The sequence below is a fragment of the Colletotrichum aenigma genome (genome assembly GCF_013390185.1).
Source record: "Colletotrichum aenigma strain Cg56 chromosome Unknown KSG_Cg56_contig05, whole genome shotgun sequence".
NCBI lineage: Eukaryota > Fungi > Ascomycota > Sordariomycetes > Glomerellales > Glomerellaceae > Colletotrichum > Colletotrichum aenigma.
The window spans coordinates 662692-680396 of NW_023500911.1; the positions used below are offsets into that span (position 1 = coordinate 662692).

The 17705-nt window shown below is 53.8% G+C and overlaps 5 protein-coding genes across 5 annotated transcripts; 4 read left to right on the forward strand and 1 right to left on the reverse strand.

The window, feature by feature from the left end:
- Window positions 1–514: 514 nt before the first annotated feature.
- On the forward strand, window positions 515–2964 carry CGCA056_v007825 (putative transcriptional regulatory protein; the record flags this gene model as incomplete). The annotated part of the gene is made up of 5 exons (XM_037323073.1): window positions 515–642; window positions 697–867; window positions 920–1634; window positions 1687–1938; window positions 1990–2964. 5 exons carry the CDS (start codon window positions 515–517, stop codon window positions 2962–2964), a joined length of 2241 nt encoding a protein of 746 aa, XP_037178571.1.
- A 2413-nt stretch (window positions 2965–5377) lies between these two features.
- CGCA056_v007826 (uncharacterized protein) lies at window positions 5378–7107 on the forward strand (the record flags this gene model as incomplete). Its single annotated transcript, XM_037323074.1, has 2 exons — window positions 5378–5521; window positions 5578–7107. 2 exons carry the CDS (start codon window positions 5378–5380, stop codon window positions 7105–7107), a joined length of 1674 nt encoding a protein of 557 aa, XP_037178572.1.
- Window positions 7108–7925: 818 nt separating this feature from the next.
- Window positions 7926–9541, forward strand: mfs1-7 (MFS siderochrome iron transporter 1; the record flags this gene model as incomplete). The annotated part of the gene is made up of 2 exons (XM_037323075.1): window positions 7926–8204; window positions 8258–9541. The coding sequence occupies 2 exons, from the start codon at window positions 7926–7928 to the stop codon at window positions 9539–9541; spliced, it is 1563 nt and encodes a 520-aa protein (XP_037178573.1).
- Window positions 9542–10922: 1381 nt separating this feature from the next.
- CGCA056_v007828 (uncharacterized protein) lies at window positions 10923–12077 on the forward strand (the record flags this gene model as incomplete). The annotated part of the gene is made up of 2 exons (XM_037323076.1): window positions 10923–11168; window positions 11226–12077. The coding sequence occupies 2 exons, from the start codon at window positions 10923–10925 to the stop codon at window positions 12075–12077; spliced, it is 1098 nt and encodes a 365-aa protein (XP_037178568.1).
- A 733-nt stretch (window positions 12078–12810) lies between these two features.
- On the reverse strand, window positions 12811–14542 carry CGCA056_v007829 (uncharacterized protein; the record flags this gene model as incomplete). Its single annotated transcript, XM_037323077.1, has 3 exons — window positions 12811–12848; window positions 12940–14204; window positions 14271–14542. The coding sequence occupies 3 exons, from the start codon at window positions 14540–14542 to the stop codon at window positions 12811–12813; spliced, it is 1575 nt and encodes a 524-aa protein (XP_037178569.1).
- Between the last annotated feature and the right edge of the window lie 3163 nt (window positions 14543–17705).

The window sequence follows — 17705 nt, forward strand, 5'->3', positions numbered from 1 at the left end:
GAAAGCAAATGCGTTCAGTAGAATTCGACAACTGTTTAGAATAGCCGCAAAGACGAAAGAATAAGTGAATGACAAAGTCAAGAAGCCAATAACTCGCCGAGCATGAACACCGAGAAATACCCGAGCCGATTCGGGCCTCTTGTAGTGGTATTCTAGATGATGTGATCCCATGATAGCCTTCGTTAGAAGTTTCGTTGAATTTGCCATTGATTCAGTATCTCTAACCGGCAGTCTCTTGTTGCAAGTAGAAATCAGGATTGGTAATGGCTCTGCTGTCGGGCCCCCATCGCAATATCCACTGTGACCCCCGTCATGAGGGGGCGGGTACGCCTGCGGGGAATGTGCCGGCTCCCGGACCTTGAACCGGCTTTCAGTTGATACAAAACCCCCACTCTTCCCCAGGTTCTGCGTCCGCTCGTACCTGCGAACTCTAAGTAGCCTTAGCTCAGCTGTCCTCACTTCAGCCAGCGAGTCCAGACTTCATGTCTTTTCACGACTTATGACCCAATAAGCAATGGCTCCTGACAACGACGACTCGGATGCGCAATCGCCAGAAGCCACGTCCTCAGTGCGAAGGAGATCACCGCCGCCAGGGTCCAACCCGCCAAGATCGAAGCGCGCCAAGTATGCGGCAGCCGCTTGGTATGTTACTCTTTTCTTGTACCCTGCTAAGATCCAACTCATGACCCGGTTTAGTTCCGAATGTAAGAAGCGAAAGCTCAAGTGCGTGAGAGAGGAAAACGAGGAGGAATGCCGGAGATGCATCACGAGCGGCGTGCAGTGCGTCTTCGGAGCGGCTCCCTCTCAGGATGGCAGCACTGCCCCGCGAGAAAGGCCTCGGGCTTCTCGGAGGTCTGCAAGAAGCAGGTGAGAATCTGAATTGTGGTCAACCACCAGGCTATTCTGACGTCTTTGCCAGCTTACCGAATGATGTAATCATGGATGAGATATCCATGCTGAGAGAGCAGGTGGCTAGTCTAGCCAACACCGTAGGCAGACTAGCCTCAGACAAATCCCGCCAAACATCCTCCAACTCCCCCAGCTCGCAACGCCACATGTCGATACATGACACTTCATCGCCGCAAGTACAAGAGCCGAAGCAGCCGCAATTCGTCGGCCCGACGAGATCCGCCTTTAGCTTGAAAGTCGCCGAGACATCACTCACGAGAATGGGTATTTCGGCGCAGACCCCGCTCCCATCCGGTGTATGCGAGTCGCTGGCACCCACCCGCTATCCGACGCCTGAACAGTCCGAGCCAGCACTTTCAGTTCCTGGGACAGATGTGCTTCTCACCATGCCACTGGATGAGGTTGTGAGATTATTAGAGGTTTTCCAGGAAGAGGTAGAGACGGTGTACCCTTTTCTCGATACCCGAGAGCTAGTTTCAAAGGCTGCGGAAATCAGGTCTTTCGTCAAAGACTCCCCAGATTGCCCAGCAACAGCTGGATCGCCGGCTGTGGATATCAAAGATGTCATTCTAGCGAAAGTAGCCATTGCCACGAGCATTGTCGTAGAAGCCCACGGCAAGAACCACGCAAGCAATAAGCTCGTAGAGCCACTGAAACATCTCATGTATCAGCTATCGATCGACGCCCAGGCTGATCTGAAGGTTATCCAGATCATGACCATGATTGTAAGTCTGCAGCTCTGGGCTTACCGTATCTGGAAACTGACTATAAGAACAGAGCATTTACTACTTCTTCTCTGACGAAGAGCTTCTCGCATGGAGAAACATTGGTATCGCAGCACGAGCGGCACTGGAAATGGGCCTGCATCAGAACCTAAGTCTTGTCGAGAACTTTCCAGACGAGCGAGAACGAGGATTGGCAGTGCGGGTATTTTGGTGCGTTTATGTGCTGGATCGCAGGTGGAGCTTCGGGACGAGTCTGTCATTCGCTCTCATCGATCGAGACATAGATCCGGACTTGCCTGAGCCAGTAAGTCAGACACATTCGAGCATGATTAACCGTGTTGCTAACAAACGTCAGCCTGACGAGTTCCCCTACCTTCGATGTTTGATTGGTTATGGCCGACTATGCTCGAAAGCCTGGGACGCTTTACCGCCGTTCAGCGCACCATCTCAGATCATCCCAAAGGATACGGTTGCGTTCCTTGACTTCACCGCCCAAAACTGGTCAAACTCAATACCCGATGACCTGCAACTCCGCCATCCCCTCCACCGGGGCACGGCAGGTACACAGCCACCTCGAGCCTTGCGACGACTTCAGGCTTTGCTGTACCTGCGAGGAAACCATATCCGCACCTTAATACACCGACACCACGTGATAAGCTCCGCCAGCATTGAAGCCGATCCGCAAAAGGCTCGTCTTGTGGTCGACATTGCCATCGATAGTATATCCGTCCTAGTCCACCTGAGCGAGACGAGCGATATATACATGCGCCAGCAGAGCGCATTCAACTACTTCCTCCTCAGCGCCGTTGCCGTCCTCTTTCTGGCGGTATGTCATGGCTCCCGCATATTTGCCGAGCCATGCAGAGACAGCTTTCTCTCTGCTGTTGAGTTAGTGAAAGGCTTCTCTCGCCAAGGGACTGCCAGCAGGAGGCTGTGGAAGAGCATCCGTGGACTGTTACCACTCGCTCAACGAATCGGGTTGAGGGGCGAGGACAACAACGGCAGGAGAGACGACTTGGGGCGACAGTTCTTGGATTCATCCAGCCGTTCTTTCGGGACGAGTGGCAGCCATCAAGTAGTGTCTGCAGACACTATAGATCCAGGGCTGGGCGGCATATCGTCTGGCCAGAGCGTTGGACCCGCGGATTTAGGAACGGCGGCTCCTGATGCGTTTTCACTGGGTAACGACTTAATGTTCCTATTTGATGCGTTTGGGCAGACGGAAGATTCGTGGAATGGTGGGATGCAAGATTACCTGGGCAGCAACGACCAGCAGATGCCGATACTAGGCGAGGAAGAGATTTCCAGACACTTTTGGGGGCTGATTTGACCCGCAAAGAGTTTGCATGTCGTTGAACTAGGGCAGAATGGGGGGCACAGGCGGGGGAAGCTCGACCATGGGACGAACATGGATGCATCGGATAGACGGAAGCGGCGTCGTACGCCCAAGGTTCTTGGGAGATGGAGTGATCCGGAAAGGCAGGAACAGGGTCGCAGTGCAGGCGCCTTTGGTCAATGGGGAAGCCCTGATGCCGCTCATGGGAGTCCTCTCAGTCTGGCCAACGCCGGCTTGGCCAGAACCAGCGTCTCATGCCGGGACAGTCTCAACACGCGGATGCGATGCGTCTAGGACAGCTTTTACGCCTTTAGCGTCATGAGAGAAACGTCCTGGAACATCCTCAAAAAGGATGGACCACAGCTCCAAGTCTTACCATTCCAAGACGAAGACGAATAAACGACCAGACATGATTTCTTTGGGATTGGTTACGGCATCATCCATGAGAGACAGGCCGATGCATTATGGTCAAGCCCAGTTGTGGGAACCCGGACGGGGCACATTAGCACTGGTCAACAAAGCGGCTGTGCAAAGGTCTTGGCCTGCAGGTATTCAACTTCAATACGAAGATAGTGGCCGACAAGTCGATGACGGAAGAGTTGAACATGGAACTTTAGCTGGCGATGTTGGCCCAAGGCGGTGGTTCTGGTCTCCTGCCTCATCAGGAATAGGGGAGTCTTGGGTGCTGAAGCGGGGGAGATAGGCGGTGCGGATAACTCATTACGAATAACGTGCATACCTGAAAACATGCTGATAGGGGCGATACTTCAGGTCCCTATGGAGTAAAAGCCGAGCCTTTCCAGTGGGCAATCTCCACCACGTTCCCCTGTCTCGGTCGCATGCATAGCGGTCAGTCACAGGAAATAAACTCTTTAAACTTTGAGATAGACTTCGGACGGAGTCGCTTATTTTTGACCACACGGCGTGCGGGATGCCTTTTGTTTCCCGTGGTATTAAGTGTCGGATAATTGAGTCAATCTTGTTGGTGGGAGATGAGTGTCTCATATTGTGCTGTTCGGGTGTTTACATCGTATCAAGGAGCGGGGTCACAAGAAGCTAACATCTTCTAGATCGATCAACACCCGCGGCTCTTAGAATGTAGACGTCTGTCTGCTCGTTGGACGCGTCTTCTACAAAGTCAAGAAAAGCAGCCAAGCCGTTTGCTTGGCAGCTGCCTATCAACACAACGCCAATCAGCCAATCGACATGCTTATCATCAAATGCTTGGTCCAGGCACAGTCGCTTGGCGGTGATGACCCGAGCATCGGCGAGCCGCATCGGTCCCCTCTTTGATGTTTCCTTCGGCACAACGGAGTTTTGGTTGAATTGATGGATATGTTACGCTGTCTTGCGCGCTCCAGGACATAGACAAGGCTTCAAGAAAGCCTGTCGCGTCTCTGATGGATTATTAACGGATCATCAACTGGTAACCACTGTGCAATGGCACGGATCCGTGGGCTCAAGCGCGTTTTCACCAATACCACGGCCAGAACAAGACCTGTCTGCGGTCTTGGGCCCGAACACGGCATGATGCTAACGCAGGCAACCTAAGCACCAAGAGCGTCGCGTCGATCCAGACAATCTTCGGTCAGACAAACACCGGGAGATGAGATTTAACTCCGGCACGACGCTGCAAATATGCCTGGGCCGGGCGAGCATTGGGGCGGCTTACGCCTGCAGAAGTTGACTACTACCATACATCAACAACAACAACAGTGCTTGATGATGGAACTTTGGGAACAGAAGAAGGCGGCAAAAGGAGGCCATCCAGCGTCCCGGGGGAAGTGGAGTCCTTGTCCCGCTTTTCTTACGCCGTGGCCACGAAAGCTTTCCCCGGACCGCTGTCCGCCAAGGAGCACTTGATCCCGGGACCTTCCCCTTCGAGCCCCCGCCAAGAGACTCCAAGAACCGTTCGCTGGGAGCCACAATCGAGCGCCCCAACGGCCGGAATCGCTTGCAAATTTATCGCTCACGCCCCGATGCTACACTGTTGCGCTTCAGCTGTCGGTGATGCGGCCTGCCTGCCATGTCTTGGTCACATCCGAGCTTCCCTGAGTCGCAATCCACGAGGACACCGTCTGGTTGCCCGCAGCGCCGAGGAATGCCCAGATCGATGGATCATATGGCTAGCAGGCATTCCGGCATGGGCTCTGCATGTCAGAATCCATTGACAGGAAGCAGTGACTGCCCAGAGCTGTGGGAGCTGTTGGAGCTTCGGCCGCTCAGCCTGCGGTGCGGAAGCTCTAGTATGTGAGAGTATAAGTTCATTGAAATCCCCGTTCTACTGGTTTGAATTCCCAAGGTACCACCACCTCCCCTCACTCACTTCAATTACCAGGCCCAGGCCCATCTGCTCATCAAAACAAACAAGATTGACAATCTTTGTTTGAATTGAACGTCAGGCACCATGGTTCGCGCTTCCTCTTACCTCGGCTCTCTGGCCGTCCTCGCTGCTTCGGCGGTGGGCAAGGAAATTGAGCCCAACGCGGATCTCGCCGCTGAGCTGTACGACTCTGGCGTCATCCACGAGCAGATCATCGCCAGCAAGAAGGTAACAGGCTCTGAACAGATAAATATCCATATGAATCATACTGACATCTTTGACAGGCCGAGTTCGCTCGCCAGAGAGAGGCCGGTGCCTACGCCAGTGAGCAGTACCCCGAGCTTGGCTACGCTCCTTGCGTCAACGGATGGGCCGAGGCCATCGTCGGTGACCGCAACAACACCTTCCGTTGCCACAACGCCGACCTTCACTCCTTCCTGAGCCACGCCGCCCTCGGTGACGAGCTCGGTGAGGGTTCCTCATCATGGGGTTGGACCTCCGATGACGGCCGCGAATTCGTGGCTATCGGTCAGTACCAGGGCACCGCCTTCGCGGAGATCAACTCCGACGGCAAGCTCATCTACTTGGGTCGACTCCCCCAGTACTCGGTACCCTCCGAGTGGCGCGAGATCCGCTCCTACAAGCACTACATGGTCATCGGCTCCGAGGCCGTCGGCCACGGCATCCAGATCTTCGACATGAAGAAGCTGCTGGATATTGACCCAGCCAGCCCCGTCACTTTCGACGCCAAGGCCGACCTGACCAGTCACTTCAACGCCCTGCTGCCGCTAGGCCGCGCCCACAACGTTGTGGTCAACGAGGAGCTTAGCTACGGTGTTGCCGTCGGCGCCCAGCCCCGCAACGACTCCATCTGCGCCTCCGGTCTCAACTTCTTCGACCTCACCAACCCCGCCGACCCCATCTCCTTGGGTTGTGCCAGCGGTGACGGCTACGTTCACGACGCTCAGTGCCTCGTGTACCGCGGCCCCGACAAGCGTTTCGAGGGCAGGGACATCTGCTACGGCTACAACGAGGACACCCTCACCATCTACGATGTCACGGACAAGGCCAACGTCACCAACATCATCTCCCGCATCTCGTACGAGGGCGCGTCCTACACCCACCAAGGCTGGGTCCTCGACGTGAACAACCAAGAGTTCCTCGTTCTCGACGACGAGCTCGACGAGGTCCGCGGCAACGGGCCCGGCGGCGACGGCTACCCGGTCAGCTTCTTCTGGGACATCCGCGACCTGACCGCGCCCAAGCAGACCGGCTTCTTTAAGTCCCCTACCAAGGCCATCGACCACAACCAGTACGTTATCGATAACTACATCTACCAATCTCACTACGGCGCCGGCCTGCGCGTTCTCGACGCGAGCTCCATCCCCTCCGACCCCACTGGTGCCGGTGTCTGCGAGGCTGCCTGGTTCGATATCTACCCTGAGGACGACGACATGGAGGGCGGCGGCTACGTCGGCTTCGTCGGCACCTGGTCCTCGTACGCATACTTCCCCTCTGGCTACATCTTCATCAACACCATCGAGCGCGGCGCCTTCGTCGTCAAGTTGACCGGCAAGGACTGCCCCAAGGCGCCCGTATGCAACGCCGACAATTGCCTGCGATCGTTCCGCGCCGAGTCCGTCCCCGGCCGTCTGCAGGAGTCCCAGGAGTTCTGCAAGTCCTTCCTGAGCGCTCCGGTCAAGGACGTCAGCGTTCTGCCTGAGCACGCGGTGAGGAACTGCGCCAAGGAGGACAAGGTCGCTCAGGCTAGCAGCGCCTGTGCTTGCTTGCCCGCTGCCACTCCTGCTCCTTAAATGATAGCGCTTGAAGAAGAGTGTAGGACAAAAGGATCCTAGCGACTTATATTCTGTGTAAATAGTCCCAATGACCCGTAATGAATAATTTGATTACGTCTTTGAACTTCAATGCTTTCCGATACACCAGTGAACATGTCTTTCTGACGTTACAAATGCCTGGAAAATGTAGCGCTTGAATGCTGGCGCAGGCCACCTCCAAGTGGCGATATTCTTATGTCTACGAAGCCTCTACAATGGAATCGTAAGTCTCAGCCCGGACGAGTGCTGTTCGAAGCCTTCACCACCAGAGCCAAGTCAACTCTTTGCTTTCACGAAGCTAGCGTAAGCGAGGCCCCCCATGTCCAGCATCGTCCCATCGTCCTGAGCCGCAGGCAAACTGCAGAAGATGTGTGCGGGGTTGGCGTTGTTTGCCCAATCCAACGTCAATCTTTCCTCCAACAACGGCTTATGGTGCAGAAGAACAAGGGTATCACAACGCCATGCAGCCGCCGTCCGCTAGACGTAGACGCTACCAGGACTGCCGGTCGCTGAAAGCTGTTGAGATAACAGAGATATGGCCTGATGGTTGGTGCTTCGATGTTGTAGTTCCTCATGTCGGAAGTCCACCCGGTCCATACTCATTCTCCAATGACTTACAACACCTTCTGCAGCTTACCCGCTATCTTGGATAAAGGTTCTGTCAGCCCGCGATCAGCAGGAAGCCCCAACATGCAAGTCTGAACCACCTCAAGCTTTCGCGATTCTTTCCCCTTCTCCCATTTTTACACAGCGGTCCACACATACTTTCCTGCGAATTCTGCGTTAAAGAGAATCAGATGGGCCGACTGAGCTCAGACGTGGGGATCTCCAACCCATCATCAAGCAACCACCCCGATGCCCCCGTTTCCGACTCACCACAAACCAAAAACAGCGACATTGAGCATGGAGCCAGCCAGCTACACCACGGAATCGACACCCGCGCTATCCACGTCGGATCCGACTACATATACGAAAAGAAAGTCTCGATCATGAACCAAGCCCTCATACACATCGGCATGGGCCCGTTCCAGTGGAAAGTGTTCGCCATGACGGGCTTCGGCTGGTTCGTCGACAACGTAAGGACCTCTTCACCGATGTTCTCATAGCTTTGCTAAGCTGATTATCGTAGTTCTGGATGCAGGCCATCACAATCATCAGCGCCCCGGTCCGCAACGAGTTCGCCGTTAAACGCATCGCCTTCCTCACAGTAGCTAAGTACGTCGGGTTGGTCATCGGCTCGACAGCCTGGCCCATGACGGCGGACTACATCGGACGCAAGCTCGCCTTCAACGTCACCCTCCTCATCTCCGCCGTCTCGGGTCTGGTCGGCGCAGGCGCACCGAACTTTGTTGCAATCGCCACCTTTTGCGCATTCATTGGCTTAGGCACCGGCGGTAATCAGCCTGTCGACAGCGCCATCTTCCTCGAGTTCATCCCCGCTACACACCAGTACCTCTTGACGATGCAGTCGGCGTTCTGGTCTTTTGGCCAGGCTATCGCGGCCCTAATAGCCTGGCCTCTTATTGCTAACTTCTCCTGTCCTTCTGGTCTGCCGGCAGGGGAGTGTCGGTACGAGGATAACCTCGGATGGCGCTACACATACTGGGCCTTTGGCGGTCTAACACTCGTCATGTTCCTGCTCCGACTGCTTTTCAGAGTGTACGAGACGCCCAAGTACCTTCTTGGAAGGGGGTTGGATCGGGAGGCCGTCGAGGTTGTCCAAAAGATTGCCGCGAGGAACGGCGGCTCGACTTGGCTTACCCTCGAGCACTTTGAAGCTATCGATGCCGAGTTAGGTGTCATTCGTGACGCGACTGTCATAAGGGCACCGCGGGTGGATACTAGCAACGTCCTGCGCCGACAGCTCGAGAGCTTCAAGCCCGAAAAGATTCTCACGCTGTTTTCCACCCCACGGTTTGCGCTCTCGACGGCGCTGGTGCTGTTTCTCTGGTGCTCGATCGGAATGGCCTTTCCTCTGTACAACTCCTTCATCCCAATATTCCTAGAGAATAAGGGCGCGAGCCAGGGAGGCTCGTCGCTTTCAACGACGTACCGAAACTATGCCATACAAGCAGTGTGTGGGATCCCGGCGTCCATCCTCGGTGGGTTCACTGTCGACATGAAGCGCATCGGCCGAAAAGGCACAGGAACCTTTGCCTGCATCGGTACTGGCGTCTTCTTGTTTCTCTTCACCAGAGCGACAACGCCCGCCGGCGTCACGGGGTTCACCTGCGCCATCGCATTCTTCCAGAACCTAGTCTATGGGTTGCTGTACTCATATACCCCCGAGCTCTTTCCGGCGCCTGTTCGAGGCTCGGCGAATGGTCTGGTAGCTTTGTTCAATCGCATGAGTGGGCTCATGGCGCCAATCATCGCAGCCTATGTCGGTATAGATACTGATTTACCTGTGTGAATATCGGCAGCGTTATTTGTTGTGGCTGGATTTGTGTTTCTTCTGCTGCCTTATGAGACTCGAGGAAGGGCGGCTGCATGATTGGGACGAGTTGATATATATAGCAAACTCAGGAAAACCTATCACAGGGAGTCCTTGTTCTTACGTTTACAGTGTTCTTTGCAAAAGACCTTTATCGGTAACCCGACTGTTCATTTGCATTATCAACTGCCGCCGCTTTTTTCCCTGAAATGAAAAACACACTCGAATAATACTCCTATGTGCCAAAGCGAGAAAGATCGGAGAACCGTAAAGCAACTTTCCCAGAACAGATAGCCAGAACTCCAAATCAATGACTGAAGCATGCACTTCAACTGAACTAACTACTAGTATCCAACCCCCCCATTCTCTTCATTATCAAGACAACAGATAACAAAAACGTTAAAATCCAAGAAGAACACTGAAGGTAGCCCTCTACAAAAACAGCGCGGTATTCAAGCATTGGACGATGGAGCTTCCACTCGTGAGACCAGATGAAAGACAGGTCGCGGCACCTCCTACTGCCAACGGTCCCAGCGCCGCAAGACAGGCGGACGTATCCACCACGCCGTTCAGTGCGCTGAGATCTAAGCAGACCTGAGGCAACGCTGTGATGCAGTTCGACGCCAGCGCAGTTTGGAGACAGCCGACGATGGATTGCCCGGTGGTGAGAATGTTGATGGCACCAGTGACAAGACAGTTTGCGACATTGCCAACAGCGAAGAGTCCGAGGGCCTGGGTACATGCTGGAATATCCGCGAGAAGGTCTAAGCCATTCACGGTGGAGAGACTCAAACAGGTGCCAGGGACAGTGGGACAGACCGGTGTTGGTGGTGCAGGGGCCGTAGTGGGACATAAAGCTGGGTCTGTGATGGTCGTGGTGGTGACGGTTGGAGTGGTGCTGAAGGCGCCTTGGAGACATCCGAAGATGGACAATCCTGTGGTGGCGCTGGTGATGGAGTTCAGAGCAAGACAGACGGCAGCCGCGCCAGAGTTGTAAGGGCCAAGAGCAGCGACACAGGTGGGAATATCGACCAGCAAGTCAATGCCATTGGAGACTTGAAGATCGACACAGGGCTGGGGAACGGTTTGCGGGCAGGATGCTCCGAGTGTCCGGAGAAGGCAGTCTGCGATTGGCTGGCCCTGAGGATTGAGACCGAGGTTTGCTGTGAGACAGAGCGCGACGGGCCCGACTGCGAAAGGCCCAAGATCTAGCAAGCAATCCGCCGTGACCAGGGTCAATGGGATGAGACCGTTGGTAGTTGGCAGTTGGGCGCAAGCTCCAGGAAGGGTGACGCCGCATGTTGGTGTGCTTGTCGCTGTTGCAGTTACTACACAGCCGGTGAAGGATGTAGTTGGGACAATGCGCGTGGTCGAGGTAGGTGGGATTGGCGTCAAGGATGTGATGGAGCTAGATGAGCTAGATGAGCTAGACGAGCTAGATGAGCTGATTGTCGATGAGGATGTCAGGCTAGCTGAGGAGCTAGAAGAGGATGTTGTTGAGGTTGTAGATGAGGTTGTAGATGAGGTTGTAGATGAGGTTGTAGATGAGGTTGTAGATGAGGTTGTAGAGGCTGGGGTGGATGTTGGAGTGGATGGGGATGAGGAGGTAGACGAAGTAGAAGAGGTAGATGCTTGGGATATGGTAGAGCTAGCCACTTGAGAGGTCGTCGACATCGAGGAAGAAGAGCTAGAAGTTGGTGTTCCAGTAGATGTAGAGCTCACGGAGGATGAGATAGAGGAGCTCGAGACTGAAGATGCCGAGGTGCTAGCTGTTGATGACGTAGAAGAGCTAGACGTTGGTGCGACAGACGAACTTCCAGACGAAGAGGCCGATGAGCTGATGCTAGAGGACACAGTCGACGATGCCCCTGAAGGAATTGAGGAAGAGCTGATTGCTGGCGCAGAGGAACGGGTAAATGGTATAGAAGCACTTGAGGTAGACAGCCCGGAAGAGCTTGAGGGTGTCGGCTGGGGGGATGAGCTGATAGATGCAGAAGAGGTAGTACTCCGGGGCCCGGGAGATGTACTGCTGGATACTGTTCCTGGTGGTGTTGGAGATGAGCTGCTAGGGTTGGTTGATGTTGACGAGGTCGACTGGCTATTCCCAGAAGACGTGCTGAGAGGCCGCAATATGGAGCTTGTTGATAGACTGGAGGCTACAGTGGACGAACTCAACGCCGATGTTCCTGAGGGTGTACCAGCGCCTGATGTGGAAGAGCTAGTCGTCGACAACGTAGAAGAACGAACTGTGACACTTCCAATGCTACTTGATAGCGAGCTAGCTGTGGATCCCGACCGACTGGTGCTTCCACCAGTGCTAGAGCTAAAAGGTGTAATTGACGAGCCGGGCGTGACAGACCCACTTGTCCGGCTTGTGGGTGTGGCGGAGGAGATTGCAGAAGGCGGGGGACCGGCAGAACTCGAAGTTGCAACAGATGGACTGCTTGATGCGGCGCTATTTGTAGATGACGATCGGGTAGATACCAGAGTGGCCGTACTGCTGACGCTAAACTGAGAGGTTGTTGAGATCAAGCCTGGAGGGACCGGAATGTCACTGGTCGAGACGGAGCTTCTAGATGTGGACGAGGTCTGAAGTCCGATACTACTCGAGGTTGAAGTAGTAGACTGGGTACTTGATGTGGATTGCAAAACGTCTGGAACTATACTCTCAGTGGTGGACGTCAAAGGCGAAGATGTAGACGGCGTTGCAGGGGTGTTCGAGATGGTCGCACTAGAACCTGGAGTGCTGGCCACACTCGTTCTTTGTGTGACTGTTACTCTAATGGTAGTTGTGGACGATGAGGTGACTGAGTTACTGCTGGCGGAAGTAAATGAGGCAGGAAGAACAATGTCCGAAGTTGTTGAAGTAGTACGGGAGTTCGGATCTATCGAAGTAGGAGTATTAGGCTGACTCGATGGTCCCCCCTGTGAGGAGGTTGCAGCCCGAGAACTCGAGGCGACAGTAACAGCGGTATTAGTCCCCTGCGAGGTTCCTGGTGAAGAGGATGTAGCGGGGATGATAGGTGAGGTGGGCGATAACACGCTGGCGTCTTGTGGAATTTCGGAAGACCCGCCAGCTGGACGAGCGCTTTGGGAGGGTACCAAGCTGCTAGGCAGTGGCTGCCGTGTTGACGTGACGGGCCTAGGGTCAGAGGAAACAGTGTTTCCAGGGCCATTAGACGGAACCACAGAACTAGCTATGGCAGATGATGCTTGCCCGCCGTTGGTGCTGGAGAAAACAGCCGGGTCTACCGGAATTGAAGCTGCGGTGGTGGGTACTTGAACGCTACTTGGGACAAGTATCACCGTCGAACCTGGTTGGCCTGAGGGTCCAGGAGGGAATGTGATCGTAGAGGTGACGGAACCGTCGAACGTACTTGTAAAGATGTTGTTTCCTCCCGGAACTACAGGTGAGACTATTGCAGGCAACACTGGGTCAGCTGGTGCTGAGCTTGGATCTAGGACGCCAAAGTCTGGTGGTCCCATAGGTCCTGCTGGAATCACGGCTGGGGTAGCCGGCAAGTTTCCGGCGGGAGCTACGCCAGGATCTGTGTTTGCTGGATTGATAACAATTGCAGTAGCTGTGCCACCCGCTTGTGCTGGAAGGATGGTTACGGTGGTGAAGATTGTACCAGTAACGGTTGCCGCAACTCTGACAACAGGTCCGTTGAACGGCCTGAGCTGCGGAGTTGGAGTCAGAACGACTCTGGTTCCAGTGCCATCACCTCCACTTGGTGGAAGATCAATAGTTGTTGGCGCAAGGCCTGTGAAGGGGGCAGTAACAGTTGTGAAGGGGCCAAAAAAGGCATTGAGAGGACCATCGTCGTTCCCGTCATCGCTGCCACCATCGCTTCCATAGCTGGAAGGTGATGGAGTTAAGGCCGGATCGAGAATTAACAGAGTTCCAGTCGTATCTGTTCCAGCAGGTGGGATTGTGAAGGTGGTTGTTAGTGTCCCAGGCCCGGTTGCGGTTGTTGGAACATATACTGCGGGGAAAATGTCCGGATCATCATCCCCAACAGTAGTTGGCACCACAATGATTTCCGTTCCGACAGCATCGCTACCCGTTGGGGGCAACACGACGGTTGATGTAGTTGGTTCAGTACCGATGGCTGTCAGAGTAGTGAACAACCCAGCCGGGGCCCCTCCCGTGGGCGCAGCCCCATCAGTGGGTGTCAAGACGAGCTGCAAGGCGATGGAGTCTGTACCGACAGGTGGTGTCGTCAATGTCGTAGTCATTGTGCCAGTCCATGGGCTTGTAGCAGCTGTGATTGGGCCTGGGAACGGCGCTGCGACCGGTGTCAAGATGATCTGCCTTTCGATGTCGTCTGTGCCTTGAGCAGGAAGCGCTAAAGTCGACGTGACTGTGCCGGTCCAAGGTGCAGTCATGGTCTCGACACGTTCGGGAAATGCGTTCTCAGGAATGGATCCAGGCGCTGACTGGGCTGGATCGAAGGATGACGAAATGGCGTTCTGAGGATCAAATGGGCCTTGCTGGCCTGCGGGAAACGGCTCCAAAATAATCTCCGTGCCAACTTCAGAGCTTGCTTGTGGTCCCAAAACAATAGTTGAGAGAGCAGTGCCTTGAGGCACTCCCCTCGTGATTGTTGAGACTGGGCCATTGAAAGTGGCGCTTGGGCTTCTGTGCATGAGTTAGTACAAGAATTGGTCCCTTACGGAGGAGAGGATCCATGTCGGTCTTACTTACAGAGTTGAGGTATATGTGATGGTGTTCTCGACAATAAAGTCGGAGAGCAAAACTGTGGGAGCATTGGTCACTGGCACGGTGGTGCCAGCGACGGTAATTGTGGTATTTGAGCAGATGGCGGCGCTCAGACGCACAGGAGTCTGGTCGACCACCAAGACATACTGCTTGATAATACCTTGATCATCCGGAAGGATGCACTGCGAGTTTGCTAATCTGAACCATAGCAGCGTGCAAAGGGTGACAAGGGCATCACGCAGAAGGAGATCTTGCATTTTTGCGATATGTGCCAGACAGTGACTGAGGAATTATTGAATGAGAGTTTGGGCAATAAGACCACAACAGTGAACGAGGAAGACTTCAACGGATGAGTATCGAAGGACTCTCGTGATGTCCCACGTCCTGCGAAGGCTCTTGTAGGTCGGCCTTACGCCTTGCTCAATGTATGGTTGGAGACGTCACATGACCCTCGATATGCTGAAGAGTCTAGACTGTTTTAATCGAGCTGAGTCTCGACCCGGTCGTGTTGGAATGCATCCGGGGTATAATGTTGTCCATCAACGGCCCGCGGCTTGAAAATGACGATCTCCGAAACTTCGCCGCAAGCGTAACGTCGATCAATGTCTCAGGATTTCGTCGCTAAGCACATACTAAGCCCAATTTACCAAAAGGCTCAGTGTGAGGCTCATCTGAATCATAGCTGAAATGAACTTCAGGTGACGGCCTCGGTAAGTTTTTCTGTCCCTGCCACACTAGGTGCAGTCGGAGGGTAATATGCTCATTTGACCCGAGTTATTCATGGAGCTTTGTACTAGCCTCATTATATTGCAACCAAATCCATCGCGAACTCTCTCACCTGGGGCTTTACTCAGAAGAAGACAATTTTACCGATTATTATGCAGCTCGCCGAGCATAGTAGACTGAAGTGGTCAACAGTCTGTCATCGCAATCGTTTATAGACCGATAGTGAGTGCGAGACAAACCCATGGCCATTGTATGATCTCATAAAGTCGTAAAATTGCCGAACCTAGTAGTACACTTCACCTTGGCGATGGCGTCGCAAACCTGGTCTTCGGGACCTCTGCTGTTCTCCCCCGATGCTTGGCGATACCAGGTGACCAAAGTTGGCAACCCGGGACGCAGACATCTCGTCGGCCCGAGACAGGCGTACCTGCCATGGGCCAATGAGATATTGCGCCATCCTGGGGCTGACTGAGGCTATTCCCAACAAAGATAGTGCAAGTCGGTAAGTCTTTCCCAAAGCCCTCCGGTTGCACTAGTAGTATGGATATAAGGTTTAGCCTCACTACTGCCCACAGACAGCTTGCTAGACGTTGGAGCAGTTGAGGAGAAGCCGCTGAAATACCTTGAGTCTCGGGCACTAAAGGAATTGGTCTCCAGTGGCTTGAAAAGTCCGTTTTCGCTGGGCCGCCCGCGAAGCCACTGTCAGCCAAAGGCTGCTGCAGCTTGCTTGAAAGTAATGGCGTTCTACTATTACGATTCCCAAAACCCGGGAAGATCGCTCCGTCCATTTCTTACAAAGTAAGAACTTAAGGCCGGATGCAGACATTCACCCAAAGACCTCCTGGGAGGTCTCCCGGTAAGCACAGTGGGTTGCATGATTTTCAGTAGCCGGCGTATAATAGGATGCTTTTCTGGATACGTTGAGACCTGTCTTTTCAAACAGCTCCCCTCATCACTCCGATATTAGCTGTTTCCCCGTCAGTCAACACCATGCTCTCCATGTGTTCGTCACGCACAACGTTACTTCCTTTGCTCTTCGGCCTGGCCCTCGCGGCACCACGTATCAGCCCGCGGGAAGATGGCTGTGGCGCCGGAGTAACGGGCCTTCCATCTATTACCTACACAATGATGGCTCCCGTACAGACCGTTATAATCGACATGACCCAAGAAGACGGCTGTCCATGGATCAAAGCAGAGTTGGATCCCACTCTGGCGCTTCCGACAGCATCGCCCATTGCTTCAAATCCTGGACCAAACCCTGTACCAAATCCTGTACCAAATCCTGGACAAAATCCTGTACCAAACGTACCTGAAAATGTTCCGAGCCAGGGAGCAACGCCTGGAATTTTGCCCGATGGCGCGGTTCCCAATCCTTCTGCCACCGCGAGTTTGGGTGGAAGTGTGCCAGCTGCATCGCCCAATGGCGGCGGGCCTCCTCAACCTCCCGCTGGGCCCGGCGCAACGGGTCCGATCGACGGCGGAGGTGGCTTCTCCCAAAACGTCCCAACTGGGAACGGCAACAATCCAGATTCTACGACCCAGGCTCAAGGAGGATCCCCAACCACAGTGGTTGGCAGTCCAAGAGAAAGCCCCCCGCCTCGCTTCGTAATCTACGCTGGCTCGACGCATAGGGCCTTTGAGCTGCCCCAGCTTGCTCACAGCCCACTAAGCATTGGCGTTCTGGCCCTTTGGGGCATCATGATGTTGGATATGTGGTGATTGTTGTTGGGTGGAATGAGCGTTCGATGTGCTTTCGTAGCGAAGAGCAAGCTTCATACTCATAATTTTGTGAATTTGATGGATACTTTGACTTCATCGGGCCGAGTACTGGGCGTGTAATGGAGTATCTTTTCTTTCGTTCATACTGGGTTGACCCTTCTTGTATGATTGCTGTCATCTCTGTTGTTGTTGATGTCGTCGCCGTTGCTATGGTCTGTACTTACTTAACTATTGCATGATTGCCATATAATGAGTATTCATGGCTTTGTAATTGACCGGGCTAAGAGGCTCGGGACGACGCTCACTGGGTTCCAGAAATAGTGACACAGCGACTAGAATAAATCGCAAGATTCTCCAGAGACCTCGCGATCACTCATGTGACAGATATCCAATAACGAAGATCATGTTTGATCGCCGTTAGCCATGAGTCCTTAATGCGTGTAAACCATGCCAGCACGCAGACCCAAGGCCACGGTAGCCTAGCATTCGCTAAGGTGAGCAACGTACCTCATACGTTTTCATCATGCATGGGAAAGTTTCCCTCATCTTTACAGATAGCCACATTCTTGAATATGGCTACACCGTGACAGATCAGCATTGATAAGATGCAAATGATCGGTCGAGTACATTGCTCGATCAAGCGACGGTATGCTTCGGTCTACTGCTTCAGATCCATCGCAAGTCACTTTATTCAAGAGGGTTGTTTTCTCGATACCAGGCTGTCACACAAGTGATGTTTTGTTGTTCTTCCTGCGACGCGTCATGATAGATGTGTAAGTACTCCGCGACAATTAACCGAAGCGGAGATCAGGCACAAGTTGTCTCGGGATTCCAGCGGCCACTGAAGGCTAAGGAGTATCCGGCAGCTGAAGATTTCTAAACGGCGTTTGGCAGATGACTGACCAACTTCTAAACTTCCAGTCATGGGAATAACGGTAGATCTGCGTATGTGGCTTGGTGTCTAGACGCATCCGG